We start from the raw sequence: 24,576 nt of genomic DNA on the forward strand, positions 1-24,576 counted from the left end.
ATTACATTGACACCCCTTGAGGTTTTGGTCCAATTACTACCCATCCCCTAACATTTTTTAAATTACATTCCCACTCTTGTGGTTAATAGTCTCATTTCACAAATCCCTCTACTTATATAAAAGATAACAACTCCTAGTAGAAAAACAGAAGAAATTACATTAAAAAAAAAAAGTAAAGGAAAGGGAAAAAAAAGAGAAAGTAAAGCAAAGAAAAAAAAAGGGAGAGTGCACGAGTTCAATGTCTTCATTCTATCTAAATAATTACACTGACGGGGGGGTGTAGCTCGGCTTTTCGCGCCCCCTTTCGGAAGAATGAATAGCCCATACAGTTCGGACTCCACTTGTGTTGCTTCTGAATCTGATTTCACAAGTGCAATGTGAAACAGTGGAAACACAAAAAAGAGTCCAAATCCGGCAATTGTTTTTGGAAAATCGATATGTTTGAATCAAATGCCAAAAATGGACTGCTTTGCCAGATTTCAGAGTCACCACCTAAATATTTATTTTGAAAAATTTAGGAAACCTGTGACTCGTGCCAAAGGTCATAAGTTCGTCGTTACCAAAGTGTCTTGGTTCGGAAACTTAGGTATGAGAGGGGAAGGTCAATAATGAGCATCCCACTCACCCGATCAAAGATCGGCCTCTACTAATTATGATGTGATTCTTATGTACAGTATATATTCTTATTTTATCTCTAACATACAAGTATAGACTAATTTCACGAACAGTTGGAACGTTTGATTTTATGTTTGTTTTGAAAAAGGGTTTTGAATATGTATCACTTGAAAAAGTGATCTCATATATATACATTAATCAAAGTATCCCAATGTCAGTAAATAGCCTTCATCTACAAGCATTCAAACAGTTTATCATTTAAACAATTAGCCTCATGGTAGTATGTTTGATACGACAACAATCACACTTATGCAATATGGTAAATCATAAAAACTCACCTCGTACTCCGAGCCAAAAAAGAGAACTAATTAGGAAAAAATGCATGATCCTAACTATGTATTATGACTAATGCAACACATATAATATGCAATTACTAAGCTCGACTACTAACATGGCATGTGAGTCAATTCAAGGCATGCAATACCGCACGTATTCAAGTAAAGAGTTTGAATTTGACATTTGCAATAATATGATGAGCTGCACTTTTATGCATGCAATACAAGTGGATGCAAACATGAGTATGCTAAATTAAACATGATGTCCGTAAACTAACCATTATAAACTGGTAAATAAAAGAGAGAAAGACATAGGGTTAGAAGACATACACATTATTACAAGTTTGTGCCCTCACGCAGGAGGATCCGAATGTCCAAGTGTCCGAATAAATAAATATTACAAATCCAAATGAATAATAATGAAAAGGGGCTGTCTAATTTATTACAACAAATAATATGTAATGATTGCACGATGCTCTTCAAGAATTACTATGTCTGCTTTGTTGAGATTTGTTCTGTTTCACCTTATCATTGCTTTCGACCAAAAGTGTATTGTTTGCAATTTATTGGAGCCTTGCCGATCCAAAACAAGACTTAGTCGAGCCCAAATAAATCCAAGCATACCTTGTTTTCTTTGCAGAAATCTATTTTTTTGTGCCTAAGGTGAAACAGTGCAAACATGCAGACAAAGTATTCCTAGCCATGTTTGTCTCTTCTACTTTTCTCTATTATGGAAAATACTCAAGAAAGAAGTGAACTCAGTTCCCAAACCATCTATGGTTGCATCTTGATTTGCAAGATGATTTTGGATAAGATAGGACAAAGATCCATAAATGCAATACATAACAACCACCCCTCCCTCCTATCATGAAGCAAATTCAAGAAGGGAAATAGAGACGCTTCAAGATTTATCAAAACACTATGGACTAATGTAAGACAAACCGAGTTTAATCAATCATATTGGTTCTTTATGTTGGTTGATTCAGTTTAAGCTGAATTTTATTAGCCTTTCTTATATTACCTTCCATTTTCTTTAATCCATTAAGTCCGCAGTGATATTTACGTCCACTAGGTCTGAAATGCAATAAAGGAAGATAAGTGTCAACTTAACCCGAATAAATCTTATTTTCTTTGGAGGAAATTACAAAGGAAGAGTCAAATTTATTTACAAGTTAGGGATTTCAAGTCAAACTCAAGATACGCAACAAGAACTAGTCAAACTCAGAAAAGTGATAATGACCTAGAAAAATCCAAAATGAGCGATAATGACTTGAAATCCAAACTTGATAATGAGCGATAATGACACTTTCCTTGGCGATTTCCAAGGGTTAATTAATCCCTTAAAAGTAGATATACTAGTGATAAATTCTTCGAGAAAAATTACAAAGGAAGAGACAAACTTATTTACAAGTTAGGGATTTCAAGTCAAACTCAAGATATGCAACAAGGACTAGTCAAATTCCAAAGGGTGATAATGACTTAGATAAACCCATAGTGAGCGATAATGACTTGAAATCCAAACTTGATAATGAGCGATAATGACACTTTCTGTAACGCCCTCAAAATAATACGTAAAACCCATCAGTTTAGACATGCAATGATATAGGAGAAACAAACATCTTTCCATTAATCAGTGTAGTTCTTACAAAAGTATTACATGTTAACAACAAAAGCAAATGCCCTACGGGCTTACAGCTTTCCAAGTTAACACTTTGTTACAAAAAGGAGAGTGCTAATTCAATACATATTAAGCCATTGGCTTGAATTTACATGTAATACATCAAAAGAAAGCAAGCAACAAAAACAGTCTGTCTGCCTCTAGCCTCCCTAGCTATGTCTTTGGAAGTGGCATGCTACCTGTACTTGAAAGTGATGTCTCATAAAGGGTGAGCCACAGCCCAGCAAAAATATACTAAACCAGCTATGAACAATGACTAAAAGATTAGCAATTGATAGATGGTCAACACCGATACACCCATTTATATCACATCCAGTTTCATGACATTTAAGTCCATGTTACATTTCATTTCTCATTTCTTTTTCAACCTTGAGTTTGACAACAAGGCTCAAAACTTAGCCAAATAGCTTAATGAGAATGAGACTCATCTTTAAAACACTTTTGAAATTCATGATGGATACACATTTTGATGCTGTATCAATAACACATAAACCACTTCTATACTGTACGAACGATACACATTTTGGTGCTGTATCAACATAACATAGAAATACTTCTATACTTCACAATTGATAACGATATGTATTTTAGTGATATATCAAATCAATTTAAACACTTCCATAATCAACACTTGATACACATTGTAGTGCTGTATCAATGTCATACACAATCCGGTTTAGAGGTCCATCCCCTATCTTTCCCTAAACCGTGGAGTACATCCCCTATCTCCTTCCACACATACAATGTATATAAACATAGATCATATACATAAACAATCAATACATAAAGTTGATGTATTATTCCAACCGCTATGTTCGGTAGCATACTCAATCGATTAGTTTTAGTTTGCCTAATCATCATGCATTGTCTATAACAATCAAGACTATCCTCCACCGATAGCCCCAAACAGTTATTTCTAAACAAAAAATAAATGCACTAAATGGATATATTATCAACATTCAACCTAGGTGAGCGATTAAATGAATCCAACTACACCCTTTAATCTCATAATCTTTCAATTTGAATATTCTCAATTCAATTCCTCATTTCTCAAAATTAATTATACAAATTAATTTATCCAACTAATTAGGGCATTTTCCCATAATTAACATAACAACCCCAAGGTTCCATTTTTATCCATAGTTCATCATCTATCTCATTTCTCTATGCCAAACATGCATATAGGTTTAATCATAAATAAGACCTCATCTTTTGTAAAATTACACAAAGACCCAAACTTTCTCAAAATTACCCAACAACCCCCAACATATCAAAATACCAAAATTCAAAGACAAAGCTCATAAAGAGGAGTAGAATATCCCTACCTCGAAGTTAGAGCTCAAACGGGGAAGTTGAAGAAAACCAAAATGCTCCAAATACTAAGATCCACGGATCAAAACGAAGCCATCGACGATCAACACACTTTTTACAAAGGCCGAAGGATAAGGGGACACTCTAACTAGATCAAACCCTAGAGAGAAGAGAGATCTTAGAGAGGAAAGCTCTCAAAAAGTGTTTTTAGAAAGTAAGAGAGAGAGAGAGAATGTAAAAAGTGATTTTAAAACGCCCACCTTGACGATTTCCAAAGGTCAATTAAACCCTTAAAAGTAGACACACTGGTGATAAAAACAACTGAAAAATACATGATTGTACTTTAGTATAAGAAAGTTTTTTTTTTATGCCGTTGGTAATGAACCTCTAGAGAGATTAAACCATTAAGTATGAAAAAAATTTCTTTCTTATACTTGAACCACAATCTTAATTTTTCACAACTTTTTATTCAAAATCAACAAAGAATGGAGGGAGGTTGCAGATGTGGTTATGCAAAGTTGATTAATTGGTTAATATAACACGAACAAAAATATGTAAAACAAACTTATTGAAGTAAATTAAACAGCCCCCAAATAACATACAAATGTGCTGAATTAGAGAGATTAAAGCTAATGTAATTATGAGGAAGGGTAGCTAACCCTTTTCCATTTTTACAATTTCAAATCACATAATTTATATATTGAAAAATAATTCTAAAACAGTCCCAAAAGGACGCACGAAGATTGAAATAAAAGTTAGGAAACTTTACCTCAATATGAAGGTGCAAGCTTGGCGCGAAGTGGATCACGAAGTGGGTCAAAGCTCTCGGCTAGCGGAATGGTGGCGTAGCAGTTGGAGCAGGTCAGCAGCGGAGTTGGAGCCGAGAGGGAGAGAAGATGATAGTGCTACTGTGCCTATTCTTTGTTTTACTCCAATCTGCCGAGAGAGAGAGAAGTTGTGCATGTGTGCATGGTCACGGTTTGGGGTGTTGGATTAGTGTAAGGTTCGGCCTGAGAAGAACATGAAGCAGCCAAGGTGAGTGAGGCTGTCGGTGATGATAGCTCGGTTGTGGAATTGCAGCGGTGACGGCCCGGTTGTGGCGTTGCAGCGGTGGTGGCTCGGCAGTGGAGTAGTTGGTGGTGCTGCTGGTGGTGGTAGCTCGGCAGTGGAGTAGCTGCGGTGGTGCTGTCGGTTGTTGAGTTTCAGCGGTGTTGTTCTCCTCCCAAATCCAGAGAGAGAGAGAGAGAGAGAGCTTGGTGCAGCTTTGAGAGTTTTTTTTTTGGTCCGTATAACAGTGTGTGGTATGTGTTGTTGTCTAGATGTATTCTGTTCTTTTTTCTCTTTTTTTTTCTGGCCGTGGGTGTATCTTCGTATATATATATTGAAAATCTGCCCCGAGACCCCCCGGCCATGTGAACCTCTCTTTTGCTTTACATTTTTAAAATCAAAGTGGAGAGACAGAGGCCCCCTTGTGAGCTGCATCCATGTATTCTTTTAAAAGTTGAACCTATCTACCATCTCCACTCATCTTTTTCTTTTTCTTTTTTTTGTTATTCTCCACAATTCTAATCTATCTCCACCGAAACACACACACACTCACTTGGCCCACCTCTTTTTCTTTCTCTCTGTGTAAATCTCTTTTGTTAAAAAAAAAAACAAAAATAATCTCATGCACCACCACAACTTACTCATCACAATGCTTCTTTCTCTTCCTCCCAAAAATACCTGACCATACTATATGTATTTCTTTTTTTCTTTTTTTTATTCTATTCTTTTTTTTTTATTATTTATAAAATATCTAAAAAAACAATATTATTTATACTAATTGATATAAAACACACCTAAAAGATATGCACACACATAAATTTAATATGTGCACACACATATAAAATTATATAAATATATAAAATTATAAAATATTACAAATTAACAAAATATTAGTGATGGCCAAAATGGGTGAGGTTTGGAATTAAAGCTTCAATTTGATTTTTCGGCTGAGAAATTCATAAAATGGCATATTTCAATTTTCATCAACGCGTGGTCAAAACAAAGTGTCCAAGTCTTAGGTCTGGTCAAAATGGAGTGTCTACAGGGGATTAGTGTAATTTTTCAAACGTCAAGGAATGGTATGTATTAAACCCAAACTCCAGAGGGTGTAAATGTAATTTATCCTTTTTTTTAGTAAATATTCTACAGATCTTTTCACAAATCTTGTACTTTTTAAGTGGATTTACATAGTAAAAAAATAAAATAAAATGAAAATGTACTTTTTTTTTCTATTTGGTAAATGTTTTTAAAAAAATTCACAACTCTTATACTTTTAAGTGTATCTAGATTAAGTAGATTTAAAAGAAATAATAATAATAATAATAATAATATTGAAAATTTTCACCAAAATTAATAAAATACAGATTTAAAAAAACAAAACTTATTGAAAAAACTTATTTTATATTTTATAATGTGTCACCTCAAAAAATGGCAAGCCAGGTAGCAGCTCAATATATAACCAAAATCAATTTTGAGATTTATTTGACTTAAATTGGGAAAATTATACAATAGTCTCGGTTACCCATTGCACTTTCAAGAACTGATTAGGTTGGTCATTACATTGTGTTCAAAATTCTCTTTGATCTCAAAGTGTCAGTGAGAACTTTATAATATAGTATCAATATATCTACTAGAGTCTTACAATTATTATTATTATTATTATTTTTAATTTTAGTCAGGGGACTTTCGGTATCTTTATTTTACTTGGGAGCCAATGGAACAATAAGTATAGATTTTATTTACGTAATTACTGAAACTGATACAGATTGGGTGCACTCATCAGAGCTCAAATCGGCAAATCCTGAATCATAAACTATACATAGAGGCCATGTTTGTTTGGGTGGACATGAGCTTGGGATTGGACTAATAGTCCAATAAAATTATTAATCCGATGTTTGGTTAAACAATTGAAGTACGGACTAATTATTTTAAACTTGACTTTTAGTTAATCCAACGAATTCGTTGGATACATAATCCAACGAATTCGTAATCCCAGGATTATTAGTCATGGGAATACTAATCCAGTCCGCCCAAACAAACATGGCCAGAGTGATTTTGCTCGCTCGCTCGCTCGAGAGAGGCTTAGAAGAATTCAAATCTCACTTTAGGGAGGACGTACATAATGTGAAACAGGTAATTGAACAACAGAATTGAAGGGATTACACAAACCGAAATAGAAAGGCTTGAAGGTGCTAACACAGCATATGTCCCTGTAATGAATGCCAACCACATTGCAATCATAGCATAAGCAGTATGACAAAAAGCTAAACTAAGTTGCTTCTTTAGTAAAATCGGGTGGTCAGTCATAGAATAGAGTTGGGTAAGCACTGCAAAAACGGATAATGTCAGGGCAATGGTATCTGTTATCACAAAAGCTATGAAAGCTGCTTTTCTTGTTAGAATTGCCATTCCCTGGTTCGGGTCTTTGTTATCATTAATATAGCCACCAGGCATGGTGATACCTGCTGTGTAGGTCACCGTTGCTATAAGTGTAGCCACTATCAAATTGGTTTCCCTTGATTTTGTGATGTTTGCGGGCATCTGGATTGGGGCTATATTAATAGAACCAGTTTGCTGTAAGAACAAAAACAAAAACAAAAACAAAAACAAAATTATAAACGTAAATAAATGGTAAATGCTAGTCTCTGAAGTTTGACTACTCCAATTACCCTCCCATGTGTTTGAAATTCTTGAAGAATGTCCCAAGCTTCTTTCGCTTTTGTAGCTTTCATGATTCTCGGAAAGATAGAGTCTGAGACGCCTTGCTGGATTTGAGAAAGAGCTGCAGCATCCCTCTGTTGTTTCTCCTTGTTGGTCTCATCATGGTACCCATTCTCTACCGTATCCCACAAATCCATAGATAAAAATAGAGTTCCCATCTTCACACTCCAAAACTCGTAGTTCACACCATCAAAAATTGGAATTGTGTCCGGCATGGAGTTTTAAGGATTTTCTTTCTTCACCTTGCAACTGATATTGCTTTTACAAACCAGCAACTCTGATACCAGATGGCAGCCTCTCGTGTACGCCAGATGGCAGCCTCTCGTGTACGCCAGATGGCAGCCTCTCGTGTACGCCTATGTATGTTGCTTCAGTATTAGAATTGAACAAAACAACAAGAACTTGACCAGACTTTGACTTTGGCAAGAAGAATAGAAGTAGATTTTTCAGCAGCAAAACATCATATTTATACACTGATTCTTCACAACTTGATGTCTTAAGAAGTGTACAAAATATCAAACCACAGAGATTAACTATAATTTACAAAACTTAACCACACGTATCTATGGTTACAGCTGTCATGCAGAAAAAGTTAATTAATGTCAAAGTGCCTGTTTGGCAGAGCTTAATTACAGCTTATTTCAGCTTTCAGCTTAATTTAAGCTATTTTGATGTGTTTAGTTTAGCTTATAGCTTATAGCTTATAGCTTATAACTCTTTGGAAGTCAGAAATCAGCTTATTCTTTGAGTGGGGCAGGAGATGCTTTAAGAATAAGCTGGAAATCAGCTTAAGCTGAAAGTTATAAGCTATAAGCTGTTGAGGCATAAGCTATAAGCACTTTCCCACAGCTCTACCAAACAGGGCCAAAATCAAATTGAAATTGAAGGGCAGATGTGATATGTATATGTATATATACACACATTTTTGAAAAATAATTTGAAAAACACTTGAGAATAAAAAATGACTTAAATTTAAATTTGGTGTAGTGTATAGATACTTTATTTTGATCAATCTTAAGATTTCGGTGTTTTCTTTCAAACATTTGATGATAAAAATAAGAATATATATTATCTCACAAAATTTTTAGTAAAAAGATGAAATTTAAACTTTAATTCCAGCCTTTACCTGTTTTGATCAAAATGTTTTAAACCGATTTTAATTTAAATTTTACATATTTAACCTGTTAAAATATATTTTATTGATCTATTTATTTTTATTTTATAATTTTATATATTTTTATGCATTTTTATATTTTTTTGAATATTCGAATATATATATTTGCACAAATAATATCTTTTATATATTATTATAATATAAAATACATAATAATTATACTGTGCGGTGCACAGTTGCATCTTTTCAAATCGTTTCCTTCTCCACCGAAATTTTTTGTATTTTCCTCAATTTTTTTTTTTAACATGTTTTGGTCTTTTTTTATTTTTTTATAAAATGGCAGACGAGGCGAGGAAACTGGGGAGGAGAATCAGATGGGAAAAAAATTTGTTTTCGGATAGGAGAAAAAAATCAGAAAAAGAGGGAGGGAAAGAAAAGAAAGAAAATCGGTTTTAAAAGAGGGAAAGAAATCTTATATATATATATATATATTTTATCAAACCTTTATTTCCATTCTCTCCATTATCTTTTCACTAATATACCATCCAAAAAATATTATTCAAGTCGAAATTTCAAATTTCAAACTGAGTCGTGTTTTGAAAAATTGATAAAAAATTAATTTTTTTTTTATTTTTTGACATTTTGGTCGCTTTTATGACAAAAAATTGACTTTTGGCTAAAAAAATTAAAAAGCCAAAAAGCTAGCTTTTTTAGCTTTTTGCCAAAAACATATTTCACAATTTTGAGGATGATCAGAAAAGAGTTTCAAAATCAGAAAATTCATCCCTTTCTCAAAAAGTGAATTTTTACAAACTTTCCCTTAATAAAATGTGATAAATTGTTTTACCGCTTTGAATGGTCGGTTGCAAACCACCTACATAAACGGTTGTAATTTAGTGCTTTACAAAAACTATTGTAATTTACCACTTAAAATGGTCAGTGTATCACCACCTACATTTACTATTATAATTTACTATTTTAAATGGTCAGCATTTCACCACTTACATAAACTCTTATAATTTACTGCTTTATATGGTTGGTTGAATCACTTAATTTGTAAGAAATGTGACTCCGCCGGAATGGTTACCACTGTTAATAGTGCCCGAAAGATGAATAGTATCTACAGAGTGAATAGTGCACCTACCAAATTTCCACGTATTTTTCAATTTGACTCCCATACTTCGATTAATATCAATTTTATACCTAAACTTTTAAAATTTTGATCAATTTAGCCCTTACCGTCACATTCCGTCTACAATTGGACGGAATGTGCTGACGTGGGGATAAATTGATTTTTAAGATATAGTTTGAAGGACAAATTGATTTTTAAGATATAGTTTGGAAAGTAAAATGAAATTTCTAATGAATTTTGGCGTCACGTTAGCACATTCCGTTCAATTGTAGACAAAATGTAATGGCAAAAACCAAATTAATCAAAATTTCAAAAGTTTAAATGTAAAATTGATATCAATCAAAATTTAAAGGTCAAATTAAAAAATAAATGAAAATTTGAAAAGTAAAATGATATTTCTTCTAAAATTAATACCGGAACTAAAACTAAAACTAGTAATTTTGAATTTTCAGAAAATGCCCCATTAAAAATCGAAACTCACCGTCGTATCTAGAACTAGAATGAGTAATTCTGAAGCTTGAAAGATGGCCCACTAAAAATTGAAAAGTGCAGCGGCATATATCTTGCAGTGCGAAATTTTCTTGTAGTGCGTGAAATTCCTCACATTTTATTCTTTTGTTTTCTTTTCTTTCTATAAATCACTACCTAAAACTAAATTGATACTCCAAACACAACTGTAATTAAAGTTGCAAACGAATTGTACCGAGTCGAACTTTGCTGAGTTCGGATTTAATTCGTTTACTTATCGAATTTGTTTATTGAGTTTGAGTTTGGCTTGTAACTAATTACATTCGAGTTCGGTTAGTTAATATTAATGACACTCAAGTTCTGCTCGGCTTGATAATAATTTTTTTCTTATTTATATTATTTAAATAAAGATATTTAAATAAAAATATTATTTATATAATTTATTATATAATTTAAATAAAGATAAAACGATCTTAATGAGCTGAACTTATTTAAATTTAAATTTAACCCGTTTATTAAATGAGCCAAGTGAAGCCAAGCTAAACTTCTAACAAGCTGAGCTGAATCAATTCACAAATAACTGGTTTCTTGTACGGTCTTAATTGTAGTCAACCTGTCAATGCCCTATTTTCTTTCACTCTTTCTGTTTATTAATTAGATTCTCTTACACTTCACTTTATGCAGTGAAGTGATATATCTTGCTTAATTTTTGAAATTTACCTCCTCTTTTGTCCTCACGGCTGGAAAAATGACTTTTAGCGGCGTTTTTAAAACGCCGCTATATGTATGAAAAACGCCGCTAATTCTTTTAGTGACGCTTATCACCAAACGTCGAGGACGCGGCCGTCGCTATAAGTTTATGACGCTTTAAAAACGTCGTAAAATTAGTATAGGAGGCGTTTTTAAAAACGCCGCTAAATGCGATAAATAATGATAAAATGACATCATTCAATATTTAGCGACGTTTTTAAAACGCCGTGATAGATTTTTTTATTTTAAAAAAATATCCGTTGGCACTGTAGTGGCGTTTTGAAAAAACGCCGTTATAGCTCTTTTTTTTAAGAAAAAATTGTTCTGAATCTGTTATATTTAACTAAAAAACATACCCGTAATAAAGCTGAAAAATAACAATAATATGAATAAAATTTTACAGCTACTTCAATATATTGACTAAATAAACATTACATGATTGTGTCTGAACCAAAATCAAACAACAAACACAATCAAAAAATAAAAAGAAAAAATAGGTTAAGTCATTTGCTTGCACATGCAGATGCAATGGAATAGTCAAGCATATTACACATCATTACACTGCAGAATAGGGATTCGTATTCAATTAATCATAATAGGTTCATGTACAACAAAGACAATTTTGAGCAGGATACATTCCCAAATCCCAGTCAACACAAAGGAATGCAGAGAGCCCGGTGAACAGTGGCGCTGACACCTTCTCCAACTTCTTCATATAATTTGTAATTTTCTGCATTGAAAGGAAATTTGTTCTCTGACACCTGTTCCATGGTTTCCTTTTATACCACAACATTAATACCCTCTTTTCTCCATATGTAACTCATTTAGAGTGTTATGTGGTTTCTCATTTGTCAACATTACTAAATAAGTAATTCCATAAATTACTCTAGAATGACTTTAATAATTTTCCTTTATCGATAGGTATGCCATTCTCAATGGTGCCAGTAATTGCTGCAAAAAACTTTGTCACTAAAGATAAGACAATTTGCAAAACTAAGGGTAAATGTGATTCATGATTGCAACCACACAATAGATCTGATCTATTTCATGATTGCAACCGCACAATAGATGCTAAAAAAATTCATAACAATGCCTGAGGTGGCTTATGAAAATTTTCATAACAATGCCCGCAGTGGCTTAGAAATACGACATATCAAATATCAAATCAAACCTGATAGAAGGCCAAGCATTGAAGCACGAATTTTTCCATGGAGTCCAGTGTATGCAACTATAAAACAACAGTGTATGCAAGTAAGAGAAATTAAAAAAAGTATTCATGTGTGTGAATTACATTATTAAATACCCTCATGAAGCATTTTTAATTATCATTAGTACTTATTATTCAAAAAGCAAATGATCTAGAGTATGATTCAATGAGAGAGAACAATTCAAAAGAGACAAAACTGTATCATGCTAGATTCAAAAAGGAGCACTAATAGAATACAATATGTGATTTTTACTGGTTTAAATACACATTAATTATCATCAATGGTAACAACTATTCTCTCCAAAAAGAATTATGTGTTTTTCTGATTGTAACTATTGAATATTCAAAAAAAAAAAAAAACTTAGAAAATTAAATGACAATTAAAGTGCTGTGTTTTGTTAATCAAAAAGTATGGGGGAGATAGGAACAGAAAGATATTACCGTGTGGGGAAAAAATAAAAAAGGTAGATAGAAAAGAAGAAAAAGAGAGAAAATTACTCAGTTGATCACGAAAGTAAAAGAGAACTGGAAAAGTAACTACCTTGTATGATGTTTTTTGCTTTGTACAATATATCAAGAAAATGTGAAGCAACACTAGTCTACAATACACCGTTAATTTTACTTCAAGAAAATTCCTTTTTCAAAAGATTTTCTATCAAAATAGAAAGATTTCTATCAGAATGAAATAGATGGAAAATGAGAAACAATGATTTATATGGATGATAAAATCAAAACCGGGAGAGAATTCTAAGAAAAGTCATCAAATCTTCGCATAAATCTTCACAAAGGAATATTAATTACATATATATATATTATTCTTTCTCTGAAACCCTACTTCAATTTTGTGAACTCACAAAACAACAAAAAGAAGAAGAAGAAGAAGAAGAAGAAGAAGAATAAACAAATAAAAATATAGGAAGAAAAAAAAAAGAACATAAAAATTCTGCAACAATATCAAACTTGATGCATTTCTAAATATATAATGAAGTCTCTCTCATGGACAGATCAAAATGTGTATGTTTAAATGAAGACCAGATTCAGAAGGGGGGGAAATGGGCACTGTTCTTCATCATAAAGAAGTTTGTGTATGTGTTGTGTGTTTGTGTGTGGTTGGAGATGAGATGACTAACCAGTGACTAATGCAGTGAGTTGAGCTTGAGAAGAAGGGAGTAAGAAAGAACAATCTTGTTGAGTAACTTGCTCAGCTGTTGAGTTTGATCCATATCCACTTGGGCCTGCAACACCTGCCAAGTACCTCAGTGTTTTCTTCATCAGGACACAAAACTTGCAATCTCTCTCACCCGACAAACAACAACTGCAACTATAGTAGGAAAGAGCACTCTCTACATAGATACACAAGATATATATATATGTATATAAGGAACATTGAACTTTCTAGCAGTCCATGCACCACCTAAATAATAGATGGTATGACCAATCAGATCCCTGATTGATGCCAGAGTGTCAGGCTTTTTTGGTTTCGGGTTTGGATCATCTGTTTCCAAAATAGTTTTTTTTATTTTATTAATTACATTTAGGTTTTTTCTTTTTCTTTTTCTTAAAAAAAAAAATTAAAATCAATTAATAACCACAACTCATAAAAAGAGAAACACTAACTCTTCCAACCACAACTCATAAAAAGAGAAACACCAACTATACCTGAGTAATGGTCACTTGATCCCTTAAGAATTGTAGATCTGTAACAAGAACTTCTAAACTAGCTCTAGCATTTTCCAAATTCTTTTGTAGAAGATCAGTGGCCTGCATTTTGAAGTTTGAAGCACTTAAAATCTCGTGTCTGTGTGTAAATGCTAACATCTTAAGATTAATATCGTTTTTCTTTTATCTTCTTGGTTTATAGGTTATTTTCAAGTATTTTTTGACATGGTGATCCTTTGTGCAGGGTATTTCTGTCCTGCCCTGTCAAAAGCTGTGAAAACAATGAAAAAGGGTGAAATGGTCCATCTGACAGTGAAGCCACAATGTAAGTTCACTTAAAATATCGCTTGAACCTCTGCTATGATAAGTAATATGGCATTAAATTTTCATAAATTTTTGTAAATTGCCACAAATGCATTTGGGGAGAAGGGCAGACCAACAATTGGTGAGGAATGTGCCGTGCCACCAAATGCCACTCTTCAGATAAATCTTGAATTGGTTTCATGGAAAGTTGTTTCAGAAATTACCAATGATAAGAAGGTTTCAAAGAAAATATTGAAGGAAGGAGAGGGATACGAGCGTCCAAATGATGGAGCAGTTGTTCAAGGTAACTAATTTATGTGGACAAAAAACATAGTAAAATAATTTATTATTTACTTCATGTTAGAGATTGGGCAGTCCTATAATTTTATATTCTACCTTTCTGTTGTGGGACAGTAAAATTGATTGGGAAGCTGCAAGACGGGACTGTCTTTCTGAAGAAGGGACATGATGAGGAGCCATTTGAATTCAAATAGATGAAGGTAATTAGCATAATCTTGGCTATATTAGCATTTTTTTGAAGATTTTTGAGTTTCTTGTTTTCTAAATCATTCTAAGCTTGACTTGGGATTGAATTTTGAACATAACAAGTTATTGATGGACTTGATAAACCTGTCAAAACAATGAAGAAGGGAGAGATTGCGCTTGTAACAATTCATCCAGATTATGCTTTTGGTTCATCCGCATCACACCATGAATTAGCTGTTATACCTGCCAATTCCACTGTGTATTACGTGATTGAGATGGTCTCCTTTGTGAAGGTTAGTGTGAAATTAAATACTTCCCGTATCTGATTTGTTTTTTATGTGGATTAAGTGGGACTAACACTAGTGCTTAAAAAACTTGCAACTATAGGAAAAAGAATCTTGGGAAATGAGTACACAGGAGAAGGTTGAAGCTGCTGGAAAGAAGAAAGAAGAAGGGAATGCGTTGTTCAAGGCTGGAAAATACGAGAGAGCCTCAAATAGATATGAAAAGCTGTTATTTTGTGGTTAATTAATTTTGGTTGCCTGTGATAAGTTTATTAGTTTTCTTGCGTCTGATCTTCCTGATAACCCTTTTTTTTTCCCTTCTGAGCCACAGGTTGTGAAATTCGTTGAATATGACTCCACATATAGTGATGAGGAGAAGCAACAGGCAAAGGTGCTCAAAGTTACTTGCAATTTGAACAATGCCGCTTGCAAGTTGAAACTAAAAGACTAAAGTACGTCTAGCTTATTGTGGCTTTCCATGTCTTCAACTTATGCAAGTGACTAAGAATGGCACAATTTTATACCTTTGAATCTTCTCTAAAATATTTAAACCGGCTTATTTCTCTCCAAGGGCACTTCACATGGACCAAAAGTTGGCACAAAAGATTGATGTTGGCCTTGAATGTAGTGCACGAGAAATAAGGGGAAGGAGAGGCAGGGAGGCAGAAGTTCACAAATGATGAAGATGAAAGACCAAAGAGAATACAGAAAACCAGCTGCAAGATACCTAGTTTAACCAAAATAATTATTATGTTACACCCCAATGAGATTGACAAGCTCAACCCACAAAATCTAAACTGGTAGCAAATCTAGAAGGACAATTGAATCCTTATTTAGAAATAAAGTTTAACTAGATAAAAGAAATTGTATTGCTTCAAGGCATAAGCAAGTGATAATATATCATGCGTACCACTATATTTTCCATGCCCTAGACAGGAAACTTCATGCTTTGTCAATTGGTATTCACAATCAGGAATTCCAGAGCCTTCAACTTCTATATTAGCAGCCTGTATAAACAAAGGAAATATGACTACACTAACTTTACAAATACCAAATAAATCACGCATTAGCATACCATTTGAATATTTTGTTAGACAGAAAGCACAGAGAAAAACAAGCAAACATAAAAATTTTAAAAAAAACAATAAAAAAAAAAAAACAACGTAAGCAGAAAACTATTGAGGAGAAATTCCCTGGGTTCCAAATGGTTTTACTCTTCCTTTCTTTCAAAGTTGATGGAGTTCTAGTCACTGTTTCCAACGATCCACATCCAATGCCAATTGCTTTTCCCGTACATGATCAAAGACACTAACACCGCACTCGAAACCCTAGATAAATTGATTCGCCATTGCTGCTGCTCAATCTGATGAAAGAGAAGAGTTTTCCATACAAGGACTAGAAAGAGTAAAGGAACAAAAACGAATTTCTAATTTTGTATAGAAGTGTGCTTTTTCAAATTTTGAGAAGCCAAGAACAAAATCTCTAATTCTTCTATCAATAGATAATTTCAAAGATACAAATGTAGCGCACCATGGTAGTAAAATTAACAATAACAACAACAATAATAGTAATAAAAATAATGAGGATCAACAGAAAAAGATTTATTTAAATACTTGACACAGTTTAGCATAATGCTTTTATATATCTCACTGTTCTCATCTTGATGACCAAGCTACAAACCAACCAATCCATTGACAATGACATATGCATAAAAAAAACAAACTAAAGTGAACACGTGGTCTTCGCTATCCATCAAGAAAAATCATAACCTTCTATCCAATGCAAAGAGAAAAGCCTATTGAAGTGTTAATCTACAATTGAAGCCTAATAAACATATAAATTATAATGTTTGAGACTTACTGATCATTGGGAACTTTAATCAAACAGAAACAGATAAAACAAATATGACCAACACCATAAACCACATATCCATATGGAGAGTCAGATTCAGTGTGGAGAAACAAATCTACCTGTTCAAGATCAATCCTAGACTCAATCTCAGACATTTGCCTTGAGCCAACGCCTCTAATCCTCCCAAAGATCAGTCTGGAGCAGACAAACACAATGAAAGTGGCAATCATTCCAAACCCAATAATTGTAGTTATCAAGTTCATGCCTGGACTAGACATAAAAAATGAAGGAAAAAAAAAAAACATATATAAATATGTGATGTTCTTGTATTGCATTGTTATCCAGGGATCTATCAAACAACCGTCTCGCAGGAACAGTTCCAGATAATGGTTCCTTTTCACTATTTTCACCATGCACATAGATACAGAGGCACATATACAGCAGAACAGAGCAGCACACAGAAACAGAGGCATAAATTATAACTCTAAATTTTTCATCATGTTTATATTAGCTTCATGTAGATGATTTCTATGAAATCTTGAAAATGAAACTTTCTATTTATGTAGCTTCATGTAGAGAGAGAGAGAGTACCGATTTAAGCTTGAAATGCGAGTAATCGAGGGGTCAAAGTTCAGATCTGGAGCTTCGAAATCGGTTCGATCTGGAGCTTCGATGGAGCTTCGAATATCTGAATCTTCGATGGAAATCACTGAATCTTCGACGGAGCTTCGAAATCGGTTCGATCTGGAGCTTCGAAATTCTGAATCTTCGATGGAAATCACTGAATCTCTGAATCTTCGACGGAGCTTCGAAATCGGTTCAATCTGGAGCTTCGATGGAGCTTCGAAATTGCTTCGATTATCTGAATCGATGGAGCTTAGAGAGGGTTGAGAGAGAGAGAGAGAGAGAGAGAGGGCTCAGATTACTCGTATAGGTTGAGAGAGGGCCAGATACAAAATAAGGAAGGCGCGTGAGGTACACCACATTCGGAGGCGTTTTTCAACGCCTCCTATCATAAAACGGTGCCGTTTTGCTTAAAAGAATATGCGGCGTTTATAAAACGCCGCTAAATGCTAATAACAGTGACGTTTAAAAAAATGTCGTTAAAAAAACGCCACCGTAACCCTTTTTCCCTGTAGTGCCTCCTCAATCTACCAACTATTTCACATTCTTTTTGTGCGTACAAAGATTTTTCCCATTGATCGAGTGATTCCTTGTTTCAACGACATGAAAGTCCTTTCTTTTAGGCAAATGTTAGTACTTGTCAAGATGTAATAAATAATAATAAATGTTATAATTTAGTGAGTTTTACCAATAATATTTAAACAATAACATTGAAAGTAACAATAAGAAAAATTAGTGACAAGTCTAATTTAAAGAGTATAAAGTATTAGATTTAAAGTAAAATATTATTTGGTGATAATAACATGTCAGAAAAATTACCGATACCAAAAAATTTTGCTCGAAAAATTGGCCAGAAAAATCACCGAAAAAGTCGTGGTGGCTAGTGACCGGCGACTGGCAATAGCAAGTGGTGATTGTGAGGTAGAGAAATGTGTGATATTCAACAGATAAGTAGTTTAATGAATTTCAATAAATAAGAAAATAGGCTTGGTGAATTTGAATAGATAGACAAATTGAGTGATTTTAAGAAATAGACAGATAGATTGATTTTAACAGATAATTGTCCTTTTGAACAAATTGTGTCATTTTGGCCCAAAGAGATTGATGGAGATCTATCAATATACACACACACATATATAGAAAGAGAGAGATCCAATCTCATTGGTAGGAGTTTCGATAACCATGTCATGATTAAATCGACATAAAAAAATGGCCAAATCTAATGGCATCTGTGAAGATTTGAGTTGAAAATGGCTAGATCTGAAAGTCATCGGTGACGGAAACAAAGAAAGAAGACAATGCTAAGAAGTTTGCGGGGTTAAGGCGAAGGATGAAGGTGGTAGAGTGTAGATCGACGACAATAGAGTATAGATCAATAATAATGGAGGTGATTGGTGAACATTGGTGAACGATGATGGTGGTGGTGGTGGCCAAACAATGACGACAGTAGTAGTGAGTGGACGGTATGGCAATAGTGTAGCACTTGGGTGTTTTAATCTATTGGAAGGTGTATTTAATCCCTTTATTTTCATTTTAGGAGTCTTTGGAGTTGTTGTATATTGGTTTTGGAGGAGTACAACTCGATTTAAACTCGTTGGGTTTGTTCGTTCGCATTTGTTCTTGTTGAAAAGTTCCTTGGGAACTTAGAAATTCTGTTCTGGGGTCGACACCAGCCTTCCTAAGGGTCGACCCTTACATGTTGCTATGTTCTAGAGATGTTACTGGAATTTAGGGTCGACACTAGCCTTGGTAGTGTTGGCACCTGTCTCTTATTATTAGCCTCAAGGGTTGACACAAATCTGGGAAGGGTCGACTCTTGTATTGTAGCGATTCCGGTTTCGATCCTTCTTTCATGTTTTGCCACTTCGAAGTTGCTTGTCCGCTCGAGCGGCCGTTTATGTGCTCGAGCGGAAAATGTTTGGTTTCAGAAGTTTGACCTGTCTACAAAAGTACTGGGTTAGTGTATTTGATGCTCGAGCGGGGTTTTCCACGCTCGAGCGGACCATGTTATATCAGTTCGTGAATCTGATATTTTAGATCAGTTTTTCAGTCCTCTCTCTCTCTAAAACTCTCTAGAATTCCAGATCGGGAGCTTCTTTCTCTAGAAGTCATCTTCTCTCTTTGATTTCTCCAAATTCATTGGGATTTAGATCTAAGTTCTTCACCAAAGTTGGTTATCATCTTGAGGGCTTCGTTGTGTGCGGTGAAGATCGAGTTTCGACACCGTTGACTTTGGGGGTTTCATCTCATCTCTTCAACAAAACTTGAGGTAGGGATTTTCTTACAGTTATATATATATATTTGCAAGATCTATATGATTTTCGAAATCATCTTTCGATAGCTTTGAAAGTTGATTGTTGATTCAAGAAGTTGAGCGATTTTAAAAGTGGGTTTGACTCTTGTTCTTTTAAAATGATCTTATGGGTTTTGATCTTAGTTGATTGAAAAAAAGATGATTTTGGAAAGCTTTCTTTCAAAGGATTTAAGTTGTATAGTTTTGGTGAGAAAACCTAGAATTTGAGAATTTTTTTAAAAGAGACTGAAAATCTACGAATGATATTATTGTATTTATTTTGCATGTCAAAATAAATGGATGTTTGGAAAATTTCTTATTTATATTTATATAAATGATGAATTTCAGGGAATATGAGAATTGTTGTTCATTTTGGAAATTATTGTTCAAAACGTTGAAATAGTCTTGAAATGACTAATTATTGGGGATACTTGAGAAGAGGGAATTGTGTTACTCCTTGGATGATGAATTGGAATAAAAGTATTTATATTCATCTTGTGTTATTGGCATAACAATTCATTTGATTACATTAAACTTTGAAAGTTGATTTGAAAACTTGCATTGTGAAAAGAATGTTGAGAAACAAGTTTTCATAAAATGGTTTTGAATAGTGTACTTGCAGACATCGACCTAGGGGATTACCAAAGTCGTATTTACCGCCCTTGAAATGAATTGTTAAGTTTCGAAGAATTAAAATTGCATGACATCATTGAGCATGATGGTTTTCAAAGATGAAAATGTGATTTTCTTTCAAAAAGGCATAGTATGGCATTTGTATTTCATTTCTTGAGACTTGTATAAAATGTATATACTTTATTAAGAATTTCCTACCGGGCTTTATGCTCACCCTACGGGATTTGTGTGTAGGAAACGATGTGGTGATACTGCCTAACTAAAGGCAAGGAAATGTGTGTTGAGAGTATGAGACTCTTATTTTGCTGTGACTTCGTGTGTAAGCCAAGGGCTATATGTGTGTGGGTTTGAATAACCATTTTGTGTAACTAGGCTTAAGCCTTGGAAACTTGTAAACCCTTGGGTGTATTTATTTGTTTATTTTTTTATTGTTGGATTAATGTATTGTTACATGAAGAACTATTGTATCATGTAATGTAAGTTTTGAGATTTATATTTGGTTTTCCTTGAAAGAGCCACAATTGTTGTATTATCATTTGGGCTAGAAATTTGGGACGTTACATGTTTGCTGCAGAATTTGAGATTAGCTACTGAAATTTAGTGTTGACCCTTCCTAGTCCAAGGGTCGACACCCTGCCTGCTGGTAGCTTTGTCCTTTCGTCCTGAAGGGTTGACACCACCATACAAGGGGTCGACCTTTGCGTGTTTATTTCCAGAATTTTGGGTCCGAATGGGCCCAACTTTTAGGGGATTTTGGACTTATTCTTTTCATTGGCTTTAGGATTATTTTCTACTACTATAAATAGACCCAAACCACTTCGCTCTCATTATTTTTCCTCTCATTTTTCCTCTCAAACCATGAGTTTCTCTTCTTCCTCTCTAAGTTCAACTCTTCTGCTTGGATCTTTAGATCTACTCATCGAGAAGCACCTTCTCACCTGGGTCCTTTGAGGAAGATTGTAAATCTTGTCAAGGGCTTTCCATTGATTCGAGAAGTTCGTGGTTTTGTCGACTTTGGGTTTGCCGAGTTTTCCTCTTCACAACTTGAGGTAGGGATGTGTAACGCCCTCAATATAACAACAATAAACCCATCTAATAAGACATACATTTACATTTAAACTAACCGCATTCCTTTCATTCATTAGAGTTCCATTACATAAGTATTACATGTTAACCTCATAACAAAATGCCCTACGGGCTTACAGCTTTCCAAGTTAACACTTGGTTACAACAAAGAGTTCTAACTCGTTTACACATTAAGCCCTTGGCTTGAAATTTCATGTAATACATCAAAAGTACAACAACAAAACTATGCCCGCCACTAGCCTCCCAGCTATGTCCTTGGAGGTGGCATGCTTCCTGCACCTGAAAATGATAATCCCATATAGGGTGAGCCACAGCCCAGTAGAAATACACTAAACCAACCATGGATAATGACTAAAACATTAGCAATTGATAGTTGGTCAACACTGATACAATCACATAAATTACATATTTATGTCAACGACTTACAAGTCCCAATTACTTTTCATTTTCCCTTTTTCAACAGATAAGCATGCTAGCTCTATCATTATTTCCACAGATATGTATAAAAACTATATCTCACATTCAGATAAGCATAAAAGCTATATCCACATTCTCAACAGATATGTATATCAACAATATCCACAGATAAGCATACAAGCTGTATCCACATTCTACAACAGATATGTATATCAACAATATCCACAGATAAGCATACAAGCTGTACCCACATTCTACAACAGATATGTATATCAACAATATCCACAGATAAGCATACAAGCTGTACCCACACTTCACAAAGATAAGCATATGAGCTCTATCTTCACTTCTCTAGACAAGCATATGAGCTCTGTCTACGGAGTTCATCCCCTATCTCCTCCCAATACCTATCCGGTTTAGAGGTACATCCCCTATCTTCCCCTAAACCGCGGAGTACATCCCCTATCTCCTCCTCTACACATAACGTATATAAACACATTGGTTCTATATACAATCACACAATACATACAATTAATGTATTCAATTAACCGTCAAGTTCCAAGACACATTTCATTGATTAGTTTCAGTTTACCTAATCATCATGCATTGTCTACAACAATCACGACTATCCTCCACCGATAGCCCAAAGCAGTTATTTCTAAACAGAAAGTAAACGCACAATGGATATTCAATCAACATTTCATTCCTCATTCTTCTCAATTAATTATCCCAATTAATTAAACAATGTAATTAGGTCAATTCCCATAATTAACATTTCAACCCTTAGGTTTCATTTTCATCAATGATTCAACAATCATTCCATCTTTCTATGCCAAACATGCATCTAGGTTTATTATGAATAAAACCCCAACTTTTGTAAAATTACACAAAAGCCCCAAACTTTTACAAAATTACCAAACCAAGCCCAACATCTCAAAATACCAAAATTTAAAGACAAAACCCATAGAGAGGAGTAGGATATCCCTACCTTGAAGTTTAAGCCACAAAGGGGATGAAGACTCCAAGATCAACTTGCTCCAAATCCAAACTTTTTCAGATTAAATCGAAGCTCTCAACACCCTCTATCTTTTTAACAAAGGCCCTAGGCTAGATTCACACTCTAGGGAGATCAAATCTTAGAGAGAATATAATTTTAGAGAGAGAGAGTGTCGGATTAAGGGTTTGCTCAAAGAGAAGAAGTGAAAAAGTGATGTTTTAGACGCTGCTGTCCGCTGATATAAAACACTCTCGCTCGAGCGAAGGATTGGTCGCTCGAGCGACCAGACACAGAAAACTCTCGCTCGAGCCAAGAAGTTCTCGATCGAGCGAAGAAAAACCCAGACCGCTCGAGCCACGAAAAGCTCGCTCGAGCCAGAAACTACAACTCTCAGGTCCAGAACCGGGGCAACGCTACTCTCGCTCGAGCGACAAACTCCTCGCTCGAGCGAAGGACCAAAAATCTGGGCAGCAACACTAGGCTCCCAAGCACAACCAACCTGTAACAAACCTGCCCAACACATCCCATAACTCAAAATACAAAGTAAAGAGGATGCAAACTAGGAAAGAAACAACTACCAACATTCACGGACACATGTCCGGATCACTGTACAACAAGGGTAAACCCGGGATCGCTATAACCTCCCCCCCTTAAAGAATTTCGCCCCCGAAATTAAGCACAAGTTTTCAAAAACAGGTTTTCCTCCATTTTAAACAATGTTACAATTGAACATTCAACAATTCGACCCATTACTGGTCATCCCATCCCTTTAACAAGAGACATATCACAATATGTAAACAACATATGTATTATTAACATGCATCAACATTATGCACTAACTTTCCAATGTCAACAATATACTAAACACCTATAATGTTACATTCAACTTCCATATGAGGCAAGTTCCAAACATACTTCCAATAACCAAAACATTTTCAATGTTTCACAACTTAAGACATATATAAAAGCTCTTAAGTTCAACAAAATGTAAAATTTAAATACAAAATTACATATCAATAAACAAGTCCGGATATTTCTCTCGGACTTCCAACTCACGTTCCCAAGTGGCTTCCTCCACTCCGTGATGTTTCCACAAGACTTTCACCAAAGGAATGGTCTTGCCACGCAGGACCTGATCCCGCCTATCCAAGACCCGAACCGGTCTCTCCTCATACGAGGCATCCTCATCTACCTCTAAATCGGTCCAATCCAACACATGTGATGGATCTGGCTCATACTTCCGAAGCATACTCACATGAAACACGTCATGTACTCCGGACAACTGCGGCGGTAAGGCTAACCGATAAGCAACCTCACTTATCCTCTCAAGGATCTCAAAAGGACCAATAAACCGAGGGGATAACTTCCCACTCTTCCCAAACCTCATCAAGCCTCGCCTAGGTGATATCTTCAGAAAGACATGATCACCTACCTCAAACGCCAAAGGCCTCCTCCTACGGTCGGCATAACTCTTTTGTCGACTCTGGGCTGTAACAAGCCTCCTACGGATAAGTTCAACTTTCTCCGTCGTCTCCCTCACCAACTCCGGACCCAACAAAGGTGCA

At 34.8% G+C, this 24,576-nt stretch overlaps 3 protein-coding genes and 2 long non-coding RNA genes across 7 annotated transcripts; 1 reads left to right on the plus strand and 4 right to left on the minus strand.

Moving 5' to 3' along the window:
* Positions 1-2,594: 2,594 nt before the first annotated feature.
* LOC145795004 (uncharacterized) lies at positions 2,595-5,505 on the minus strand. The gene is made up of 2 exons (XR_014335073.1): positions 3,954-5,505; positions 2,595-2,807 (listed from the first exon to the last, which is right to left on the minus strand). It is a non-coding gene; the product is annotated as an uncharacterized LOC145795004 (long non-coding RNA).
* Positions 5,506-6,701: 1,196 nt separating this feature from the next.
* Positions 6,702-8,016, minus strand: LOC145795005 (protein ACCELERATED CELL DEATH 6-like). Its single transcript, XM_082877596.1, has 2 exons — positions 7,656-8,016; positions 6,702-7,560 (listed from the first exon to the last, which is right to left on the minus strand). The coding sequence occupies exons 1-2, from the start codon at positions 7,920-7,922 to the stop codon at positions 7,069-7,071; spliced, it is 759 nt and encodes a 252-aa protein (XP_082733722.1). The 5' UTR covers positions 7,923-8,016; the 3' UTR covers positions 6,702-7,068.
* Positions 8,017-11,557: 3,541 nt separating this feature from the next.
* Positions 11,558-14,152, minus strand: LOC145795006 (uncharacterized). The gene is made up of 3 exons (XR_014335075.1): positions 14,038-14,152; positions 13,509-13,622; positions 11,558-12,399 (listed from the first exon to the last, which is right to left on the minus strand). It is a non-coding gene; the product is annotated as an uncharacterized LOC145795006 (long non-coding RNA).
* Positions 14,153-14,471: 319 nt separating this feature from the next.
* Positions 14,472-15,421, plus strand: LOC114274740 (peptidyl-prolyl cis-trans isomerase FKBP65-like). Of its 3 annotated transcripts, none has more exons than XR_014335074.1 (4): positions 14,472-14,644; positions 14,755-14,840; positions 14,950-15,119; positions 15,214-15,421. XR_014335074.1 is itself a non-coding variant. In XM_082877597.1 (4 exons), exons 2-4 carry the CDS (start codon positions 14,835-14,837, stop codon positions 15,352-15,354), a joined length of 279 nt encoding a protein of 92 aa, XP_082733723.1. In that variant the 5' UTR covers positions 14,472-14,644; positions 14,755-14,834; the 3' UTR covers positions 15,355-15,421. The 3 variants fall into 3 exon arrangements, 2 of the variants coding, with proteins under 2 accessions (XP_082733723.1, XP_082733724.1); XM_082877597.1 differs by having other exon boundaries at positions 14,988-15,119; XM_082877598.1 differs by having other exon boundaries at positions 14,472-14,840; positions 14,988-15,119.
* A 207-nt stretch (positions 15,422-15,628) lies between these two features.
* On the minus strand, positions 15,629-17,813 carry LOC114278296 (uncharacterized). The gene is made up of 4 exons (XM_082880533.1): positions 17,553-17,813; positions 17,081-17,156; positions 16,021-16,117; positions 15,629-15,837 (listed from the first exon to the last, which is right to left on the minus strand). Exons 2-4 carry the CDS (start codon positions 17,114-17,116, stop codon positions 15,629-15,631), a joined length of 342 nt encoding a protein of 113 aa, XP_082736659.1. The 5' UTR covers positions 17,117-17,156; positions 17,553-17,813.
* Between the last annotated feature and the right edge of the window lie 6,763 nt (positions 17,814-24,576).

The sequence above is a fragment of the Camellia sinensis genome, chromosome 7, assembly GCF_055761805.1.
Source record: "Camellia sinensis isolate YWXY chromosome 7, ASM5576180v1, whole genome shotgun sequence".
Classification (NCBI taxonomy): Eukaryota; Viridiplantae; Streptophyta; class Magnoliopsida; order Ericales; family Theaceae; genus Camellia; species Camellia sinensis.

Coding starts and splice junctions, on each gene's coding strand:
- LOC145795005 (XM_082877596.1), bottom strand. CDS start 7,922: ATGCCGGACACAATTCCAATTTTTGATGGTGTGAACTACGAGTTTTGG. Junction 7,561..7,655: donor AATTTCAAACACATGGGAGG/GTAATTGGAGTA, acceptor TTGTTCTTACAG/CAAACTGGTTCTATTAATAT.
- LOC114274740 (XM_082877598.1), top strand. Junction 15,120..15,213: donor AGATGGTCTCCTTTGTGAAG/GTTAGTGTGAAA, acceptor TTGCAACTATAG/GAAAAAGAATCTTGGGAAAT.
- LOC114278296 (XM_082880533.1), bottom strand. CDS start 17,116: ATGTCTGAGATTGAGTCTAGGATTGATCTTGAACAG. Junction 16,118..17,080: donor CTAGGATTGATCTTGAACAG/GTAGATTTGTTT, acceptor TTGTTTATACAG/GCTGCTAATATAGAAGTTGA. Junction 15,838..16,020: donor AGGGCATGGAAAATATAGTG/GTACGCATGATA, acceptor TGGTTAAACTAG/GTATCTTGCAGCTGGTTTTC.